The 19960-nt window shown below is 28.8% G+C and overlaps 1 protein-coding gene and 1 pseudogene across 1 annotated transcript; both read left to right on the forward strand.

Annotated features, from left to right (window-relative positions):
• Positions 1-8659: 8659 nt before the first annotated feature.
• LOC124939501 lies at positions 8660-10782 on the forward strand (annotated as a pseudogene).
• Positions 10783-13682: 2900 nt separating this feature from the next.
• Positions 13683-14739, forward strand: LOC124940721 (E3 ubiquitin-protein ligase RMA1H1-like). Its single transcript, XM_047481257.1, has one exon. It carries the CDS (start codon positions 13963-13965, stop codon positions 14623-14625), a length of 663 nt encoding a protein of 220 aa, XP_047337213.1. The 5' UTR covers positions 13683-13962; the 3' UTR covers positions 14626-14739.
• The last annotated feature ends 5221 nt before the right edge of the window (positions 14740-19960 follow it).

The raw sequence follows: 19960 nt of genomic DNA on the forward strand, positions 1-19960 counted from the left end.
GAGGTGCGGATATGGGTTTAGGGCGGCGGAAAGAGATTGTTTGAGTGGAAGGACAATTTGAGAGAAGCAGTGGAGTGAATATGGGTATTGGAAGAAGAAAAGGCGACAGCTTGGAGGATTTTTGAGCCATAAGAGATAAAAACGTAAGAGGAAGAGAATCTTTATGAATTGAATTTGGATCTCGTGGTGGTATCTTACAAATCTCAAGCACCTTCAATGATTGGGTACGTTCATTCATTGACGCTTGAACAAATAAATATAAAAAAAGGAGGCTTATTAAGACCAAAAATCTCAAATGCGAGAATATCACATGCGAGAAATATATTATTCACGCATTTTCATCTAAAACGCGTTAATCAACTCACGCTTTTTAGATAAAAATACGTGAATGACATTTCTCGTAATTGAGTAGTAAAACAGGCGCGCAAGAGGTATTACAGACTTTTCGCGGGGCAAAAATGCCCATTTTGTAAACATTATTAAGCGCGGGCCTTTTTTGAAATTAAGACTATTAATAAAGCCATTTCGTCAAATTTCCCTTTTCTTGTGCTTTTTGTTTTGTGTGTTAAATGTTTTTTGTTTTTTTTATTTGCTTCAACTACTAATTTGATTAAAATAAAATTATTAAAAGAATATATATATTTTTTAATTTCTCACCACTCATCTAGAGTCTAGACCGTGCTATTTGTTCCCACTCCATCATACTTTCCCAAGTCGAAGATTAGTACTCCATAATTCCTATTGTCGTCAAACCAATAAATACTTCCTCGAGCCTCAACGCATTGTTATTGTCTATGTACATAAAGAATTCCAATAGAGAAGATGAAGCATAAGTCTTAAGTATAAGTAATGTTAAAGTCCGGTCTGATGTAAATGCACGAAATAAATAAGGTCATAATTATAAATTGAGACTTCTTATTGAATGTCAATTACAATTTCGGACCTCATATTTAAAACCTCATATATTGGGGCTTCGTATTATTAATTTGTACAAAATAAGGCCTCTACGAACATGGACGTCCGTCAAAAAATTAATTGTGACATTTATATTTAAAAATAAACAAATACACGTGATTATTTTTTTTTTAATAAATATTAAATGTCATTCATTAAAACAAAAAACACTAAATTCACTTTTCATTTAAGTATAGCCGTCTGACTCTTCATTCTTCCCTTCTTTCTCTACCTTCTTAAATATGCACGCAACGTCGGACTATTCTTCTTTCTTCCAGCATCCGCAAAAGTAAACTCTGGTCTCTTTATGTACTTCCTTTTTTCTATCTTATAATCGTGAAGAACATTGACGAATTCATGTTTAAACCCTAAATTGTGTACTAACATCTAGTATAATTCCTTATTGTTTAACTTCATAACTTTCTGAATACATATGAGTTTAATGACTTCATCTTAGATGATGTAAACATTATTAGCATCCTCCTTCTAATTTAAGCACACCATATTATATATAAAAAAAAAATGAGAGATCCATGAAGCACACCATATTTATTAAATATTAGCTAAACTGTCTAAAAGTTTAGATGAACCTAATTCTGTTTTGATAAGTTCTCTTCCAATTCTATGATTCAATTGTCTGTTATTTTTCAGATTTACAATGTCTTCTTTCCAAGGTTTTTTTCAAAGTTGTATATCGAATGTTTATTGTTATTGTGGCCTACAATGTCCGATTTGGACAACTACGAGAGAAACTTCAAACCTTGGAAAAAGATTTGTAAGATGTCCAGATCACAAGGTAATTTTTTATTATTTCAGTTATTCCTTTTTCATTTCAATCATTGCTACATTTTTGTCATTTATTTATAAAATGGATGTTCCCGCTTACTTGATTTTGTGGAACTTCAATTAAGTGGAAAGACTCTTAAATTTTTCAAGGATTTAAAAGATTTATAAAAGATAAATAAAATCTTCTTGCTTCTTTTAATGAAAAGTCTATCAAGATTCAACAATTGAAAAAAGAGATTGAAATAATGAGATCCAAATAAAGAAAAGAGAATAATTGGATCTCTCATTTCTCTTAAATAGTATTTTTAGCAAATATAATTTAATTTAAAAATACTTATATATTTTTTTATGTACTGCCTCACAAAATTAAAGTCCATGTTAGTTTAAATTTGCAGATAAAATACCATAATATAAAATAATGATACTTTGTGTTGTCAAAATTTACTAGCAAATCAAACCAATTTTTTTTAAGACATGATAAGATAGAGTTCATTCGTGAGTCAAAAACAAAATATGGTAACTGTCTCAAATGTGAAGATTTATTGTTCTACATTACAATTTTCTTAATCATTCAAATTTTATTAAGAGAAATGATTAGGTGAGGGAATTTGGTGAGAGAATTTGGTGAGGGAATGACGTGGCATAATCTTATTCGCTGAAAAAATCAAATAATTTCTCTCTTTTCTCTCTTTCCTCCCACTTTTACCTTTTCTAACCAATGAAGGTGATGCCACGTCATTCCCTCACCAAATTCCCTCACCAAATTCCCTCACTCTATCACTCCTCTTTTATTAATTATAAATAGTTTAATTTTAGTATAGTTTGTTTATTTGATGAATCATAACTTTTTATAAGTCTGTGTTCCGTTGTTTGGAAAATGAAGTTCGATAGAAAAATCGACGAATCCGGTTAGATATTTTGAAAGATTTTTGTATTCATTACTTTTTAATATATTTGATTGATTTTCCTTACAATTGTTAGGTTTTTGTTGGTGTGCTCACACGACTATCTATTTCATAATATTATTGGATTAATTATTTAATAATATATATATATATATATATATATATTTATTTATTTATTGTATATAGTATATATATACATATTATATATAACATTTGTAAGTTAAGTAAAGAAAAAGTGTTATGAGAATTTAAAAAAAATTAATTCATAAATTATGTTATATTGTATGTTCTTACTCAATAAAATTATATATAACAATCAAAAACAGAAGAAAAGCCCATTTAATTTTGTTTTATCTTTTCAACCCATTTAATTTCCACAGCTCATTCCCTAATTAAAAAACCTAAGTCTTAGATGATTATTTTACAATTTTATTTTAAATAAATAAAAAGTTTATGATTTTAAATTTACAGATTATAAAATTTTATAATTTTAATAATTACTTAAATATGACAATTGAGTGTGGGTGGACAAAATAAAGAAGTTAATGATAGTTAGATTTTTATATAAATGAATTTGTATGACAATCCATTACACAAATTACATATATATGATGATTTTATTGACCATAACTAAAAACTTTATTAATGAAATAATCACACTATAAATCTAAACATCTAACAAAAAAAAATAAAACAAAAAGAAAATGAGAGTAGTTCAAAACAAATAAATGTGTACATTATTATTTTTTTTTCAAAATAAAATTTTCTATTACATCATTTATTTTGAGTTTATAGAAAGATATAGTATACTTTTATAAACTTAAAATTATATGATTAATAATATAATTTTATTTTATAATTTATTTAAATTTTATAAATATATATATATTTTAAATATTTATAAACAATTTAATAAAAAATAATTTATAAAACATAAATAATTTTATATTTTTTTTATAAAAAATAATTTATAAAACATAAATAATTTTATATAAATAAATTGTTTTTTTATAAAAAATAATAATTATATATAATTAGATTATTAAAAAAATTATAAAAAAATTATTTTTTATGGTTATTTTAACTCTATAAAATAAATAGTTTAAAATTAATTTATTTTTTAATTATCTAAAATTAATATTTATAAATAAATAATTTTTTTTTTTAAAAGTCTCTTCTTTTATATTAGAAATATATGAGAGTGAAATTATGAAAAATTATGAAAAATTATTTAAACAATGATAAAAAAAAAAAAAAAGAAATCTATAAATTTCATTAATTATTACAAAAAAAATTAATCTAATTTTATTTTATAATTTATTTAAAATTTATAAATATAATAAATTAAATATTTATAAATAATTTAATTTTACTAATTATAAAAAATAATCAATTTATTAAATAAATTATAAAAAAGAAAAAAAAACATTATTATTATTATTATTATTACTCTATCTAAAAATAACTTTATCAATGTTTTAAAATTTTATAACAAAAGTTATAAAACAAATATTTATAAATAGTTGAAAATAAAATAATATTAATATTAATTAATATTAAATATATAACAATTTTAAATTTTATTTATTTTTTAATTATGTAAAATTAAATATATATATATATATATTAAATATTTATAAACAATTTAATAAAAAAATAATTATAAAAAATGATAATAAAAAATAATTAATTTATTAAATAAATTATAAAAATGAAAATAATATGTTATTTTATTACTTTATTTATATTAACTTTATCATGTTTCAAATCTTATATAGAAATTAAAAATATATATATATATATATATATATATATAAATAATTGAAAATAAAATAATATTAATATTAATTATATAAAAAATTTTAATTTTAATTATTTTTTAATTAGGTAAAATTAAATATATTATTTTATTAAATATTTATTAAAATAAATCAATAAAAAAATAATAATAATAAATAATTAGCTTATTAATAAATTATAAAAATAAAAAGTATTATTATTATACATTTATTATGTTTTAAATTTTGTATCAAAATTTATATATATATATATATATATTTATAATTGAAAATAAAATAATATTAATATTAACTGTATACAATTTTTATATTTTATTTATTTTTTAATTATGTAAAATTAATTTTGTTAATAAATATAAAAAAAAATTAATTTTAAAGAAGATAGTTAGTTATTTATTTATTTTTTATAATTGTGTTTTTTTTATGAAAATACTATTTTTTAATTAAATCTCATGTATTTTGAATGCATATTTTTAATTAGTTTATTAACCTTTTATCATAATAATAAAATGATTGTTGTTCTTACAAACAAATCGATAAATGTAGATTTTAATTAGGAGTTTTTTAAGGCAATTTCTTTGTTGCTGTTAATTTTGCATTGATTGGAAGATGAGGAATAATTATAAAATAATTATAAAAATCAAAAAAATATATTATTTTATTATTTTATCTATACTCACTTTATCATTTTTCAAATCTTGTTTAATTAAATATTAAAATTAATATTTTTTTAAATATATTAAACATTTATTTTTAAAAGTTTATAAACTTTTTAAAACATTTTTATATTAAAGTTTTATAATAAAATTTTTAAAAATAAAATAATTGAAACTAAAATATTAATTAAAATTTTTACTAAATAAATAAGTAAAAAAACAAATATTTTAATTTTTTTACTAATTATAATAATTTATTTCTAATAAAAAAATAATTAAAAACAAATATTATAAAAAATATTAAAGTAAAAAGAAAATGATCTAATATTATTAATACATAGTTTATATTTTCTATATTATTATATTATTAGTATTTCAAAGTTAATATTTAAATTTTATATATTATTTAAATTCTTAAAAATTTAATTTTTGTACATAATATATTTATTTAATATTTAGTAAATTTTCATATTTATTTTAATTAAATAAATTAATTAATTTGTTTTCTTATAATAATAAATTTATTAATATTTATTATATTAATATATATATTTTAATTATAATAAATATAAATATTTTATCTAATATATTATCTAAAAAATAACTAAATTTATTTTAGATGTTGAAATAATAAATAATTATTTTAAAAAATTATTTAATATTAATATTTATTTTATTTATTTTTATAAAAATTATTATAAATATTTATAAGTTTGTATATATATTGTATGAATATAGTTTAAAATATTTTTTATAAAATAAATAATTGATTTTTATAAGAAAATTAAAATAATTGTGTAATTAATATTTTTACAAATTTTATAATATAATATTATTTTTTTCATGTCTATCCTAAATAAAATTTAAATCCACCCCATTATAATTTTTTATTACTTACATAAATATTTACCCATATTTTTAATTATTATTATTATTTTTTTTATGTGAAATCATTTTTTTTTGTTAAGTTAGTTATTTAGGTAAGACTTATCAAAATACTTAACAATTCTCTAATTTCTTTTAACTATATCTCTTTAGATTTACATATAGTTATACACCATTTATTAAAAATGATAGGAATACTTTAAGCACAACGAAAAAATAAATGATAAGAATTGTTTAACGGTTTAACATTACTTAATATGTTATCGAGCTCGTACGTCTTAAAAAACAACGATTAACTCCCTCGACCGACTATTCAGAACAAATTCAAAAAAAATCACAATAATAACATTATGAATGATACGTAATAGACGACTACGATCATTGAAAGTTTAATGAACCAATCTAAAAATTATTAATTTAAATCATAACTAGATAGAGTGTACTAATGTTCTAAAAGTGATAAATTCAAGATTTACATGGATCATTTAAAAAAAAAATGAAATTGATCTAATTTGATTCAATTTATTTGTTAAACAAGTAATTAGGTTTAATAATTAAGATCTAAATGATTAACTATCATTTATGTGTTAAAATTAATATTATTATATTGGTTTATTAGCGCTATTATTACAATAAAATGAAAACAAAATTTAGTTTTAGAAACTCAAAAAAGGTATTATAGTTGAATGTTCCATTCAAAATTATTTTTTTTAAAACTTATTTTTTGAAACGGTTAAATCCATTTCATTAAAAATCTCAAAAGTGGGAATGGATTTTTAATGGAATGGATTTAACCGTTTCAAAAAATAAGTTTTAAAAAAAATAATTTTGAATAGAACATTCAACTATAATACCGTTTATTTGAGTTTCTAAAACTAAATTTTGTTTTCATTTTATTGTAATAATAGCGCTAATTCATCATCTTCTTCAATTCAAATCTCTAGACCATCTTTCTAACTTAATGTAGTTAGATCCAATATATGTATGTTCATTTTCTGAATTTCATCAATATTTGATTCCTTCTTGAATTTTAAAAAATAGATATCATGTATATTTGCTGAAATTTTCTCTAGTCCTTTTTCTCTCATTGCTTCATAAGTGCATCTTTAGTGACTAGGAAGAAAACTATATTCTTACTTATATAGTTTTTCACCACTATATTTTCCTATTTCTTAACACAATTTTCTTCTACTACAACAGTTATTTAAATTCAAAATGATAATTTAGTACCTCTACTTTTGTTTGTACATTGTCTAAGTATATTTTTCCTTTGTATAAATGATTTTCAGCATTTTTCCAATGTTGTTCTTCTAGACTTTATTGATTTTCCATGTAGAATTATTTCTAATAGTATAAGTCTTCGATTTAAGAGTCTTCATTAGCTCGCTCATTGTTGCAACATACAATTTTACTATCACTTCATATTCATTATTCTTGAGTAAATTCCAGTTGTGGAGATAGTGAATGTTAAGTTGGACGGTTGTGTTTTTTATTTTCTCATTGCTAAGTACAATCTCTCATTTCTTAGTATGTATCAAATATTTGGTGATTTTGTTTTTTAGTCCAAATAAATTGACCATTTCATTATACCCTATCTTTCAAACTCCTTCTTTCTTCATCTTGATCCCTACATTAATTTTAAAAAAAACTTTTGAGTATAAATTGAGTCTTTGCTATGCACTTTTTCATCAATTATTTTTTCAACTATTTTGTTAATTTCTTTCTCAGCAGTGTTTTTGATTCATTTAAGAACAAAGTCCTACACTTTTTTGCCTTGTTGTTTTTTCTTTTACCCATGTTTTAATAAGACTTCAGAACAAGGGATTAAAGTCAGAGAAACAATCTTAAACGATGACCTTGTTCAAACCCTAGCCAGTGTTTTTGATTTCGTAACTTATAATCCTATACGATTTTCCCGATGTGTCGAACGTGTTAGACGTATCGGTCGTGTCGTTCGTTCCAAACGTGTCAGACGTGCCAATGATCATAACTTCGACCACGTTTCTCGAATTCCGACTACCAAATCAACTGAATCACGCGACCGTGCTAACCATGTCAATTCTGCCGAACGTGCCAGACGTGCCGACAATCTTGATTTTGACTCGATTCTTATCGTATCTACTAGCATTAAAATATTATATTGTAATATACTACCATTGGTTTTACTTTTTAAATTAAAATATTCACATGATTAATAACGTGAAATATACTTTTTGTTTAAAAGTTTAATTCTCATTTAAAATTAAAAAAAAAATTATAAATTGGATTCTAACTTATTATATATTTACTTTCATATTAGAATTCAGTCAAGTAACTTATTGGATATTTTGGGAAATTTGATGAAATGGCCCTCATAGGAGGTCTAATTTCAAAAAAGGCCAACGGTTGATAAAGTTGGCAAAAAAGACCTTTTTGCCATGTGAAAAGTCTGTAATATCCCTCGCACGTCTGTTTTACCGCTCAATTACGAGAAATGTATTTCTCGCATTTAGTATTTCTCGCATTTGATATATTTCTCGCATTTGGTATATCTGAGTATATGTTGAGATTCAGACATTTGTAAAATATATAAAAACGGTTAGGGTTTCATATCGATCTACAATAGACTACGAAAGAAGACGATTGAATAATCTACTACGATTCTACAAAGAGTAGAAAGAGAGAAATGAAACTCATGGTGGGAATGGTGGTTTCAAACAAGATGCAAAATTCAGTAATTATGGTTGTCGACGGGCTCTTTCATCACAAACTCTACAATAGTTACATCAAGCGCAACTCCAAATTCATGGCTCACGACGAGAAGAATCAGTGTAACATATATGTTCTTCAGTTAAGAACTATATATTTATTCTTTTCTTTTATAGTTTTCCAAACTTGAAAATGCCAAGGCGGCTGTAACTTTGAATGGGCAGTGTTGATCCACTATGTTTAGGTTTAGGTTTAGGAAACTTTGGTAAATTTATTGTTTGACTTAAAACTGCAGAAATCTGAAAAATCTTTGTCTTAATGGAACACTTGCACCTGAGTTAGGAAAGCTAACTTACCTTAAATCCATGTGAGAATCCAAATATGCAATCTATATCTGATTGGATTTCATGTTTGCTGTTGAATATCCTTTTTCATATTTATGTGCTTTAACTTCCTGAAGCAATTTACGTAATAACTCTTTGTGGGGAAGAGTTTCAGAAGAGATTGGAAAACTTAAAGAGTTTGAAGTGTTGGATCTAGGCTACAATAATTTCAGTGGATCTTTGCCAATTAATCTTGGCAACAATTTGTATTTCTTTCACGGGTCCCAGTTGCACTAGTAGTTCTAGTTCATGGTAAATCTCGTCGATATAGAACTACAGCAAAAACCCGATACTTTTTTTCTCTCTTTTTATATGATCTGACTCTGATGAGTTGGTTTTCTTGTAGGATCTCAAAACGGAAACTACTGCAGACAAATGCTGACCACCATAAGAGGAAGCCCAAATTATCACCATCACCTTCACCATCTTTGCATTCGGCTTCACCCTCACCGTCTCCAATCCAATCACATATGTCTTTGTCACCAAGCCCATCACCATCACCATTATCGTCTTCTCCATCTAAATCATTTGTTCCATCACCTTCTCATGTATTAACACCAATTTCACGACTAGAAACTCATTTACCTCCACTAAGCCATCCTTCTTTGCCACCTTCCCCAAATATGATTCCCCACAATCACTCCAAACACATTTACCGTGCAATGATCTGGTTTGGAGTAGGAGGGTCTTTTTTCTTTGTGGCTTCCGCTCTTGGCATTTTCTTTTGTCGACGAAATAAGGTGGTAATGGTGGGACCTTGGGCTACTGGGTTGAGTGGTCAGCTAAGAAAAACATTTGTCATTAGTTAGTAATTCAAGATTTTATATCTTCTTGATACGTAAATTTAGCAATATTTTATCCCTTTCAATTACCGGACCTGCATTTCAGGTGTTCCAAAGCTGTAGAGATCGAAACTGGTAACTGCTTGCGAAGATTTCAGTAATATAATCGGTTCATTATCAGACGGAACAGTTTATAAAGGGACTCTTTCTAGTGGAGTAGAGATAGCAGTTATTTCTACAGCAATGAAGTCTGTTGAAGATTGGTCTAAATCATTAGAGGGTCAATTCAGAAAGAAGGTATGGAGAATAAGTTAAGGTCTTTCCTATTTTAGTGACTTTTTCATCATTGTGTTTACTTTTGATGTCGTCCAGATTGCGACACTTTCGCGGGTAAACCATAAGAACTTTGTGAATCTGATCGGTTTTTGGGAAGAAGAGCAGCCTTTCACAAGAATGATGGTCTTTGAATATGCTCCAAATGGAACACTTTTTGAGCACCTGCACAGTAAGTTTCATCAGTTACTAATGGTCTTCGAATAGGCAATGAATTATCTAAATATATATTCTGTTGTTTTCTGAACTAACATATCAGTATTTAGTCCAGGTTTCATCAGTTACTGATCATGTTAGGGTGCAAGACTCAGGTGCCAAAGCAGCTGATTTTGATGATGACGATGGTGGTGGTCTGGTGAGTTATGAAAGTGGTGGTAATTTATAAAAAAATTGATGTTACTATTACCAATAATTGTGTACAACTAGTGTTTTCATCTTGTTTAAGTAAACCGTTTTTTATACATGGGTTTTCCTTTTCACAAAAGAAAATGTAAACAATCATTTTAAAGTTTCTTCCTACCTTTTTGACTTTGGTGTAATTCACTACTCTCGTAAAAAGATGGGCTTAATGAAATGCTTAAGTTGCTTGGAATCATGTGTAGATAATGTAGAGGTTATAAGGGTGTTTGAAGCATGCACACTTGAATTTATTACGATGGTGTCTCTTTAATGTATAACTTTTAAAATCTCAGCCATTGAATGCACAATTAAGAGCATTGCTCATGCAGAAGCTTGATAGGAGTGACACCGCAACAAATTTGTCTCTGTTTTTGTTGTATTCTGAAACATATTGGACTGTCTTGTTAAAAGAAGTTAATGTTGATTTCTATTGTGAAAATCTACATTTGTTATGTTTGCAAAAAATTATAATGATCTTGAAAATATTATGATCACAATCTCTTCCAATTTTTTAATTAGATTATGGTTGTGATAGATGTTGCAAAATACTAATTTCTAAATAGGCTAATATTTTCATAGCATTAATGTATGATGTTTTTGTAGTATTACGGGGTCTTTTGGAGTACCAGCGCTAAATGGGGTAGCTTCAGGTCAACAGGTTGTTACCTTACCCTTACCCATGAATGGACAAGCTGCCATTCCTGCTGCACTTCTTCCAACAATTGTGGTGTCGGAGCCTATTGGAATCCCCAGTGAATGTCTCATCTTGAAGAATATGTTTGATCCGACCATGGAGGTATTTTTTTCTTTTTTTTTTCCAAATCACTTTTTTGTTTTGTTTTGAGATTTTTACAACTATGTTGCAGATGGACCCAGAGTATGATTTGGAAATAAAAGATGATGTTGAGTCAGAATGTTCCAAATATGGTCCAATTCTACATATCCATTTCAGGGCTGCTGCTTCCCAAAGGCCTGGTTTCTTTGTTTTTGTTGTATGTTTCTAGAAGACCTATGTGAAAACACTACTTGTTAGTTGTATTGTAAATTTCATACTTATCATTTAAGTCTTTCAGTGCCCTAAGTTGTTATCCAGTAATACTAAAAATGCATTGAAATTGTTCTAAGATATTATTTTTATTCTTGGCAAGTAGTGGGTTTTGCTTACAAACTTATTTTATTATTTCCAAAATCATACTAGTAAAGAAAACATATTGAATAGACAAATAGATTAAATGTAAAAAATACACAAAAATGCCTCTTAAATTCCATGTGGAAGTATTTATCAAATAATGAATGAAAATTTCTTTAAACGCCCTTTCTATGTTGGTCGGGGATGTTCTTAGTTATCTCCAAAGATAAATTAAAATTTATCATTAGTAAGCAAAATGAACAAAATTATTGTAAAATGTCCCAATATAGAAGAACAAAGTTAATGTAAAATGTCCCAATAGTTAAAATGTTTTGTTGTGATAGTCTTGAATATAAAAATTTGTAGGCATTCTATTTTTCTGCCAATGTTTGGTTGTGATATTCCATGAGTTAAAATTTGTGATAGGCTTGAATATTTGGTTGTGATACCCCATGAGACACATATGTCAAAATGCAGATGAGTTGAAAACATATGGCCAAAATTTGGTATATTCACTTTCTACAAAATGCGAGAAATACATCAAATGCGAGAAATATATCAAATGCGAGAAAATACCAAATGCGAGAAATACATTTCTCGTAATTGAGCACCAAATGCGAGAAATACTAAATACGAGAAATGCATTTTTCGTACTTGAGCGGTAAAACAGGTGCGCGATGGATGGGTATTACAGACTTTTCTCAAGGCAAAAAGGCCCTTTTTGCTAATTTTATCAACCGTGGGCCTTTTTTGTAATTAGACCTCTTACGAGGGATATTTCATCAAAAAAAAATTTATAATTTAGTTATAGTTGCTAATAAGATTTTTTTATTTAATTTTTGTTTTTTTATGTTTTTTTGAAAAGATTTAAAATGGTCTCAAATTTATATTATTTATAAACTTTTATTACTTGTTTTAGACTCCAACCTTATGAGATCCTAAATTTGAACTCATTAGACGTCTATTAACTTAATTAAGTATAATTTATGGTAATTTATTTTCCATTCAACTATACTTTTCTACCACAAATTTAATTATCTCATCATTAAATTATTGTATCCATTGTGATTGTTAAGTTGATTTTTTTTATCAAAACTTTTATCATTTCTAAAATATTATTATTTATATTAGCATATAAATGTAAAATAAATTATTTAAAAAATTATATTTCATTTTATGATTATGAAGGTGTAATATTAGTTTATTATAAAATACTTTTATGAAAATGAATGTGTTCAATAAATTTATAAATATATATTTCAATTTTAGGGAATTAAATGTCTATCTTTTTCTCCACATGAAGGGTTGGAAATACTTAACAAATAGTATTATTATATTTTTGGTTGAAATAGTATTTTTAAATGAAAGAGTTAATGATTTTCCATTTTATTTTTATGTATAATGATTTTTATTGCCATTTCTTCGATCTCCTTCTTCTCTAATATATATAGTGCATGGTTTTTATATTATTCTTAGTTGCTCTTAATATCGAAACCCTCCTGTCTGTCTCCTGTCGTTCTTCTTCTTCTACTCCTCTCAGTTGGACCGTTGAATCTCTATAAGCTTGTAGACGTGCCAATTGAAGAAGATCGAACAATTTCAGGTAATCTCTCTCAGATTTATCATGCTTTCATCTATTCTATTGTATGATATCGGATTCTGTTTATCAATCAACAAAGGTTTAATTGATTCCCGATAAGCTTAGTTCGATTAATATTATTTTCGAATAGATTTAATTGATTATCAGATATTCCTGCCGGTTTATTTGGCTTTTCCCTTTGATGGTTTTGGTACCTGCTTTTTTAATTTTTGTACTGAATGGATGGATGGATGGATTCTTTTCTTCATTCGAGATTATCGATTCTTCTTTACTTGTTGGAGAGTTAAGAATCTGATTTTTCAAGCTTAGGTATCATATCATACATACTGCGGTGTTGTTTGTGTGTTTCCATCTGTTTATAAATCATTTACGCCCGCAGTTTGTCTTCACCAGGCAGGGCCCCTTGTTTTTTACTTATTATTGAATATCCCAACTTATGATGATGATGATGATGATTGATGTGCTGATTTCTCCTTCTTTCTTCTCTGCCAATCTGATTGCATCTAGTTTCGTGACCTGGTTTTGAGTTTTTGTGCCCACAGAATCTGGATTTTGGCTGTTTTGATTTCAATTTGTTTCCTGCTGATTTGATTTTGATATCTTCTAGGAATTAAAACCTGAAATCTTTTGCATCTGATTTCCAGAAACTACACACTAGGGGCCATGGATCAATACTTTCAACAACCAGAGTATGGTGGTACTTCAATTGAGAAGTGCATATCAAATTACCCAGATGAAAATGAAGGAAATAATTGTTCATCTGGTGGATTTGAATGCAACATCTGTTTAGATCCTGTACATGATCCAGTGGTGACATTATGCGGTCACCTCTACTGCTGGCCATGTATCTACAAATGGATCCATTTCAAAACATCCAATTCAGAAGTAGAAGAAGAAGAAGAAGAAAAGGAGAAAATGAAACCACAATGCCCAGTATGCAAAACCAACATTTCAGAAAGAAAACTTATCCCTCTTTATGCCAAAGGCCAAACTTGTTCTAAACCCTCATCATCCTCCTCCAATGACAAAATCATAATCCCTAGAAGACCTTCAAGTCCTCCCTCTTCATCCTCCTGTGTATCTCCAAACTGTCAGCAACAACAATTTCATCACCACCAAACATTGTTACAGCCTGCGGCGGCGTTGGCTGGCCGAATGGTTTATGAGAGGATATTTGGGAATTTGTATAATGGAGAGTACTCTTATAGGCTAGCAGGAAGCAGTAGTCCTAGAATGAGAAGGCACTTGGTGGAAACAGACAGATCATTGGGAAGATTATGTTTCTTTCTCTTCTGTTGTTTAATGTTCTGTCTCCTGCTCTTCTGAGCCCTCCATTGCTCTTAGGTTAGTACTTAGTACAATACAAAAACTTTTTATATGTAAAAGTTATGATCTGGGCTATAGACCATTGGTTACTACAAGGTTGAATTGGGTTCTTTTTTATATACATTCAAGACTAGATCTTGTTCTTCTTTATTTCATTTAATGTATGTATGTAAATAAGTTAAATCAAACAAGACCCAATTCAATTTGGGTCAGGATGAGAATGGTCCATTCATGAAATGGACTTATTATTCATGTCATTATCAATACTTTCGTTTGCTTCCTTGCAAATTTCTTCCTGATAGAGTATTCTTGAATCTTTTAGGGAAAATTCCAAAATTGATAGGTTCACCCATTTTGCCCATAATATTGTCAATAATTTATATTTATAGCAACTTTTAAAAAATATAACAATCAATTTATTTATAGAAAAAAATTAGGTAATGATCTAGAAGACATGTAAATAGTGTTAAATCTTCAAATAAAAAAAAATTATAATACATTTAAGATCATTTGAATAAATAAGTGATTATTATTAAATCAATTGGTGAAGTCTTTCATTTTCATTGAATGAGATCGGTTATTCACAAAATTTATAACAAAAGTAGATAGTAAAGAAACAATCTTTTTTGTTTATAATCTTATTCTAAATATATGCAATCTTTTGATTCTAGATATTATGTAAGAAATTGAAAAAAATAAAATGGGTCTATGAACTCTGAGTACAAAAATATTATATAAATTTCAGTAAGTAAATTTCCATAAGAAACATTGAAGATTAAAACGAATAGAAGAAGAATAAGATGTAGAGGTAATTAAACATCAGAATCAATCCTTTTACTATGAAAATCAAAATCAAAATACTCTTTCTTAATCAACTTTTGATATTCTTGACCTTCTTCCATCCCTTCTTGCAAGAATTTCCCACAATCTTCACTCCTTTCTGGAACAGATTCTTCAGCTCCTTTGCTCTGTCCTTCACCTGTTCTTCAAACTTCCCCATTTTCTCTTTCTTTCTTTCTTTCTTTCAAGTTCTCGAAAAACTGCCCTACCTGATAATGAATAATGAAGAAGAAGAAGAAAACGAAATGGGTTTGGTTCAATTAATAATAAGAGGGTTTATATAAACTATAAAGTCAAGTTACATTATGCGGTCCAACTCATCAACCGACACGTGGAGGTGACAGGTTGGATCTCTTCTGTTTTTTTTTTGGTTTTTTTTAAAGATGAGCATCAAACTACGTGCCACATCTAACGGTAAATAAACATCTTATCTCTCTAGGGACCATAAAGTTGGATATTTTCTTAGCAACCGAAATATTCAAACTAGTCCTTTTAGTTTTGTTATATTTACAAAAACTTGCCCATATTCTTTAAAACATTTAAATTAAGCACCAAATTCACCAAATTATATCATTACTTTTGTAATTGACAGTTGGAATGAGAGCTGGATGTTTTAAAAACAAAGAAGATGCTTTTTTTCATAACAATAATGTTAATGATAATAAACTTTCCAGAAGAAACAGTTGTATATAAAGTAAACAAGTCCATGTGGAGAGAACAAAACTTAAGATTGATTCTTTCTTTCTCTCATCAAACAAGGGTTAAGTTTTAAGCAAGACAACTGTTGTTCTTGATGATGAAGATTTCAGAATTATAAGTATTGCTTCACAGTACAGTTAGATTGATAGCCCTTTTAAATTAAAAATAAATAAATAAAATTTCCAACACTTCTACTACCCATCTAACCAAATCCAACACTTAGGCAACAACAAAAACAAAATTTGGTGTATATTTATAAAAAAAAAAACTTTATGCTAAGAATGTATTGTACAAAAAGTGAACGAGAGGAGAACTCAATTTTCTCACCAACAATATAAGAACATCCAAGAATGCAACCAATTATAAATAGAGAAATGATAAAGCCAACGAATGACTAGCGAAAGCAAGGCCACGAATCCTACGTGGCCTTGCCAGCTAGGAGAGAGAAAGAAAAAAAAAATAAAAAAAAAATAAAACGTTTCTGCATATCCTCTTTCACCCAATAGGGTTTCATATTTCTGCATTTCTTTCTCTCTCTGAAACGCTTCATTTATTTCTCTTCTCCAGCTCCGGCAGCATTTATTTCTCTTCTCCGGCTGCATTTATTTTTTTCCACGGCTGCATTTACTTCTCAATGGTATCCTTTTAAGGATCTTTATTATTTTTTTAATAGATCCAGAGTTTAGATTTTATAGATCTAGGGTTTAGATTTTACAGATCTAGGGTTTTACATTTTACAGATGTATATATGGATTTAAACGGTTTGAATTTTCAGGATACAGAAGCACCAAACTTGAACAACCCAGTAGATGAAGAACTTAACCTGAACAGTTCCACCCCCGTTGAACCCCAAAGGTACCCTGAACAGATCTAGTGGTTTCGGGACAAGAAAGGGTCCTTCCTTGTCCCGAAATGGTTGGTTTCGGGACAAGAAATGGTCCTTCCTTGTCCCGAAATGTGTGGTGTCTTGTAAGAAAATGTTGTGTTTCGGGTAAAAAAATTTTGTGTTTCGGGACCCGAAATGAGTCGTTTCGGGACAAGAAAGGGTCAAAACCAACCATTTCGGGACAAACATTGTTTTGTTTCGGGACCCGAAATAGGTGGTTTCGGGACCTGAAAGGTGGTTTCGGGACCCGAAACGGGTGGTTTCGGGACCCGAAACTTGTTGTTTCGGGACCCGAAAGGTTGTTTGGTGACCCGAAAGGTGGTTTCGGGACTCGAAACGGGTTGTTTCGGGACCCGAAACTGGTTGTTTCGGGACCCGAAAGGTGGTTTCGGGACTCGAAACGGGTTGTTTCGGGACCCGAAACTGGTTGTTTCGGGACCCGAAAGGTGGTTTCGGGACTCGAAACGGGTTGTTTCGGGACCCGAAATGGTTGGATTCGGGACCCGAAATGGGTGTTTTATGGACTTTTTCTTACGGTTTCACATAATTTTTGCAGTCACATTCCTAGTGTTGGAATGACATTTTCCTCCGAAGAACAACTTCTTGAATTCTACACATCATATGCCCACTTAACGGGATTCGGCATTACCAAATTAGGGAGCAAAAATGTAGGTGGTAAGAGGAAATATTTCAGCGTTGGTTGTGCCAAGAGTTTTATGAAAGAATCGAAAGCAAAAAATAAGTTTCATCAGCCTAGACCAATAACGAAGACAGATTGTAAAGCAAAGATTAATGTTGTTGTTCGAAATGAAGGGGAATATGTGATAACAAGTATTTCTCTTGAGCACAACCATACATTAAGCCCAAAGAGAATACGTCATGTTAGATCCTACAAAGTGATTGACGGAAATGTAAAAGAAGATTGGATACAAACGATGAAGCTGGAATAACTGTGGCCAAAACATTTCAATCACTTGTAGTTGAAGCTGGAGGGTATGAAAACATGTCTTTCGATGAGAGGACATGTAGAAATTACGTTACAGAAGCACGACGGTTGAGGTTAGGGATTGGGGATGCTGAAGCACTCACTAATTATTTCTTAAGAATGCAAACCAGGAACTCAAACTTCTTCTACCTTATTGATTTGGACGAGGAATCCCGAATTAAAAACGTGTTTTGGGCAGATGGTAGGTGCAGGGCTGCCTTTGAAGATTTTCATGATGTTATCTCTTTCGATACAACCTATTTGACAAATCGCTATGACATGCCTTTCGCTCCGTTTGTTGGTGTTAATCATCATGGTCAATCCATTTTGCTTGGATGTGGATTATTGTCAAGTGAGGATTCAAATTCTTTCACTTGGTTGTTTAGAACTTGGTTGGAATGTATGCATGATAGACCTCCAAATGCCATAATCACAGACCAATGTCGATCCATGGCGATTGCAATTGAGAAGGTATTTCCTAAAACTCATCATCGATTTTGTTTGTGGCATATAATGAAGAAACTTCCTATAAAACTTGGAAGCCATACTGAATATCATCTAATAAAGAAGAGGCTGAAAAACATAGTATACAATTCCATAAATATTCAACAATGTGAAGATGATTGGAATAGATTAATTGAAGATTATCAGTTGGAAGATAATGTTTGGTTGAAATCTTTGTATTTGGAAAGATCTAAATGGATACCTGTTTATGTCAAAGGACAATTTTTGGGCCGGCATGTCAACATCTCAACGGAGTGAAAGTATGAACGCATTCTTGATGACTACGTGTAGTCCAAAACATCTCTCAAACAATTCGTCGAGCAATATGATAGGGCTCTGTTGCGAAATATCGAGAGAGAAAAGAAATTGGATTTCAAACCTTTTAATTCTTTGATACCAACTGTAAGTGGATTTGCCTTTGAAAGACAATACCAAACCTTCTACACTCCAGATATATTTAGATTGGTTCAAGAAGAAGTTAGAGGTTTGATGTTGTGCGACATCTCAGTCATTGAAGAGGAAGGGTCAGTTAGTATATTTAGAGTTGAGGAAATCATTCTGGGGGTTAATGGAGAACATGTAAGAGATGTTTCTTACAAAGTACATTACACAGAAAATGATTGCAATGTGAAATGTCAATGTCGATTGTTTGAGTTCAGAGGTGTTTTGTGTAGGCATATCATGGCTGTATTGAAAAAAATGAGGGTGAATGAGGTACCAATGCATTATATAATGGACCGGTGGCGTAAAGATATTAAGCGTGGGTATCAAAATATCACCAACATTTATGATTCAGATATGTCTGTTGAAGAAAAAAAACGTCACAATAGTCTAACTCGATTGATGCAAGAGGTTCAACAAGTTGGAGTAAAATCTGAAGTCAGCTGTTCTTTTTGGATGAACGGAATAAAAGGCTTGATGGAACAGTTTATGTCACTTAATCATGGAAGCCATACTGAAGCATCTAAAGACCAAAGCACAGAAGCATCTCCATCTCCATCTCCATTTCAATCTCCCGCTACATCCATTTTGATACACTCTCCTAACAAAGTTAGAAGTCGAGGACGACCACCAACAAAGAGGAAACAATCCTTAATTGAAAAAATCCCCAAGACTTCGAGATCAAAAAAGAAGAGAGATACGGCCACAACATCTACAGTTTTGGATTCAACACAACAACAACAGCAATGGAATGATCCACTTTCAACTCAATTTTCCTTTACATCACTTTTGTCCTCTCAAGTATATGTCGAAGATAATGCGTGTGGGGATAACATTCAACGAAGATAGTATTTATTTGATAATGAAGAGAGTACTTATTTGATAATGTTGTTGTCACTTTGAATATTTTTACTTTTTTATCATATCTTTAACGAAGATAGTATTTATTTGATATTGAAGAGAGTACTTATTTGATAATG

This window comes from Impatiens glandulifera, chromosome 5 (genome assembly GCF_907164915.1).
Source record: "Impatiens glandulifera chromosome 5, dImpGla2.1, whole genome shotgun sequence".
Lineage (NCBI taxonomy): Eukaryota > Viridiplantae > Streptophyta > Magnoliopsida > Ericales > Balsaminaceae > Impatiens > Impatiens glandulifera.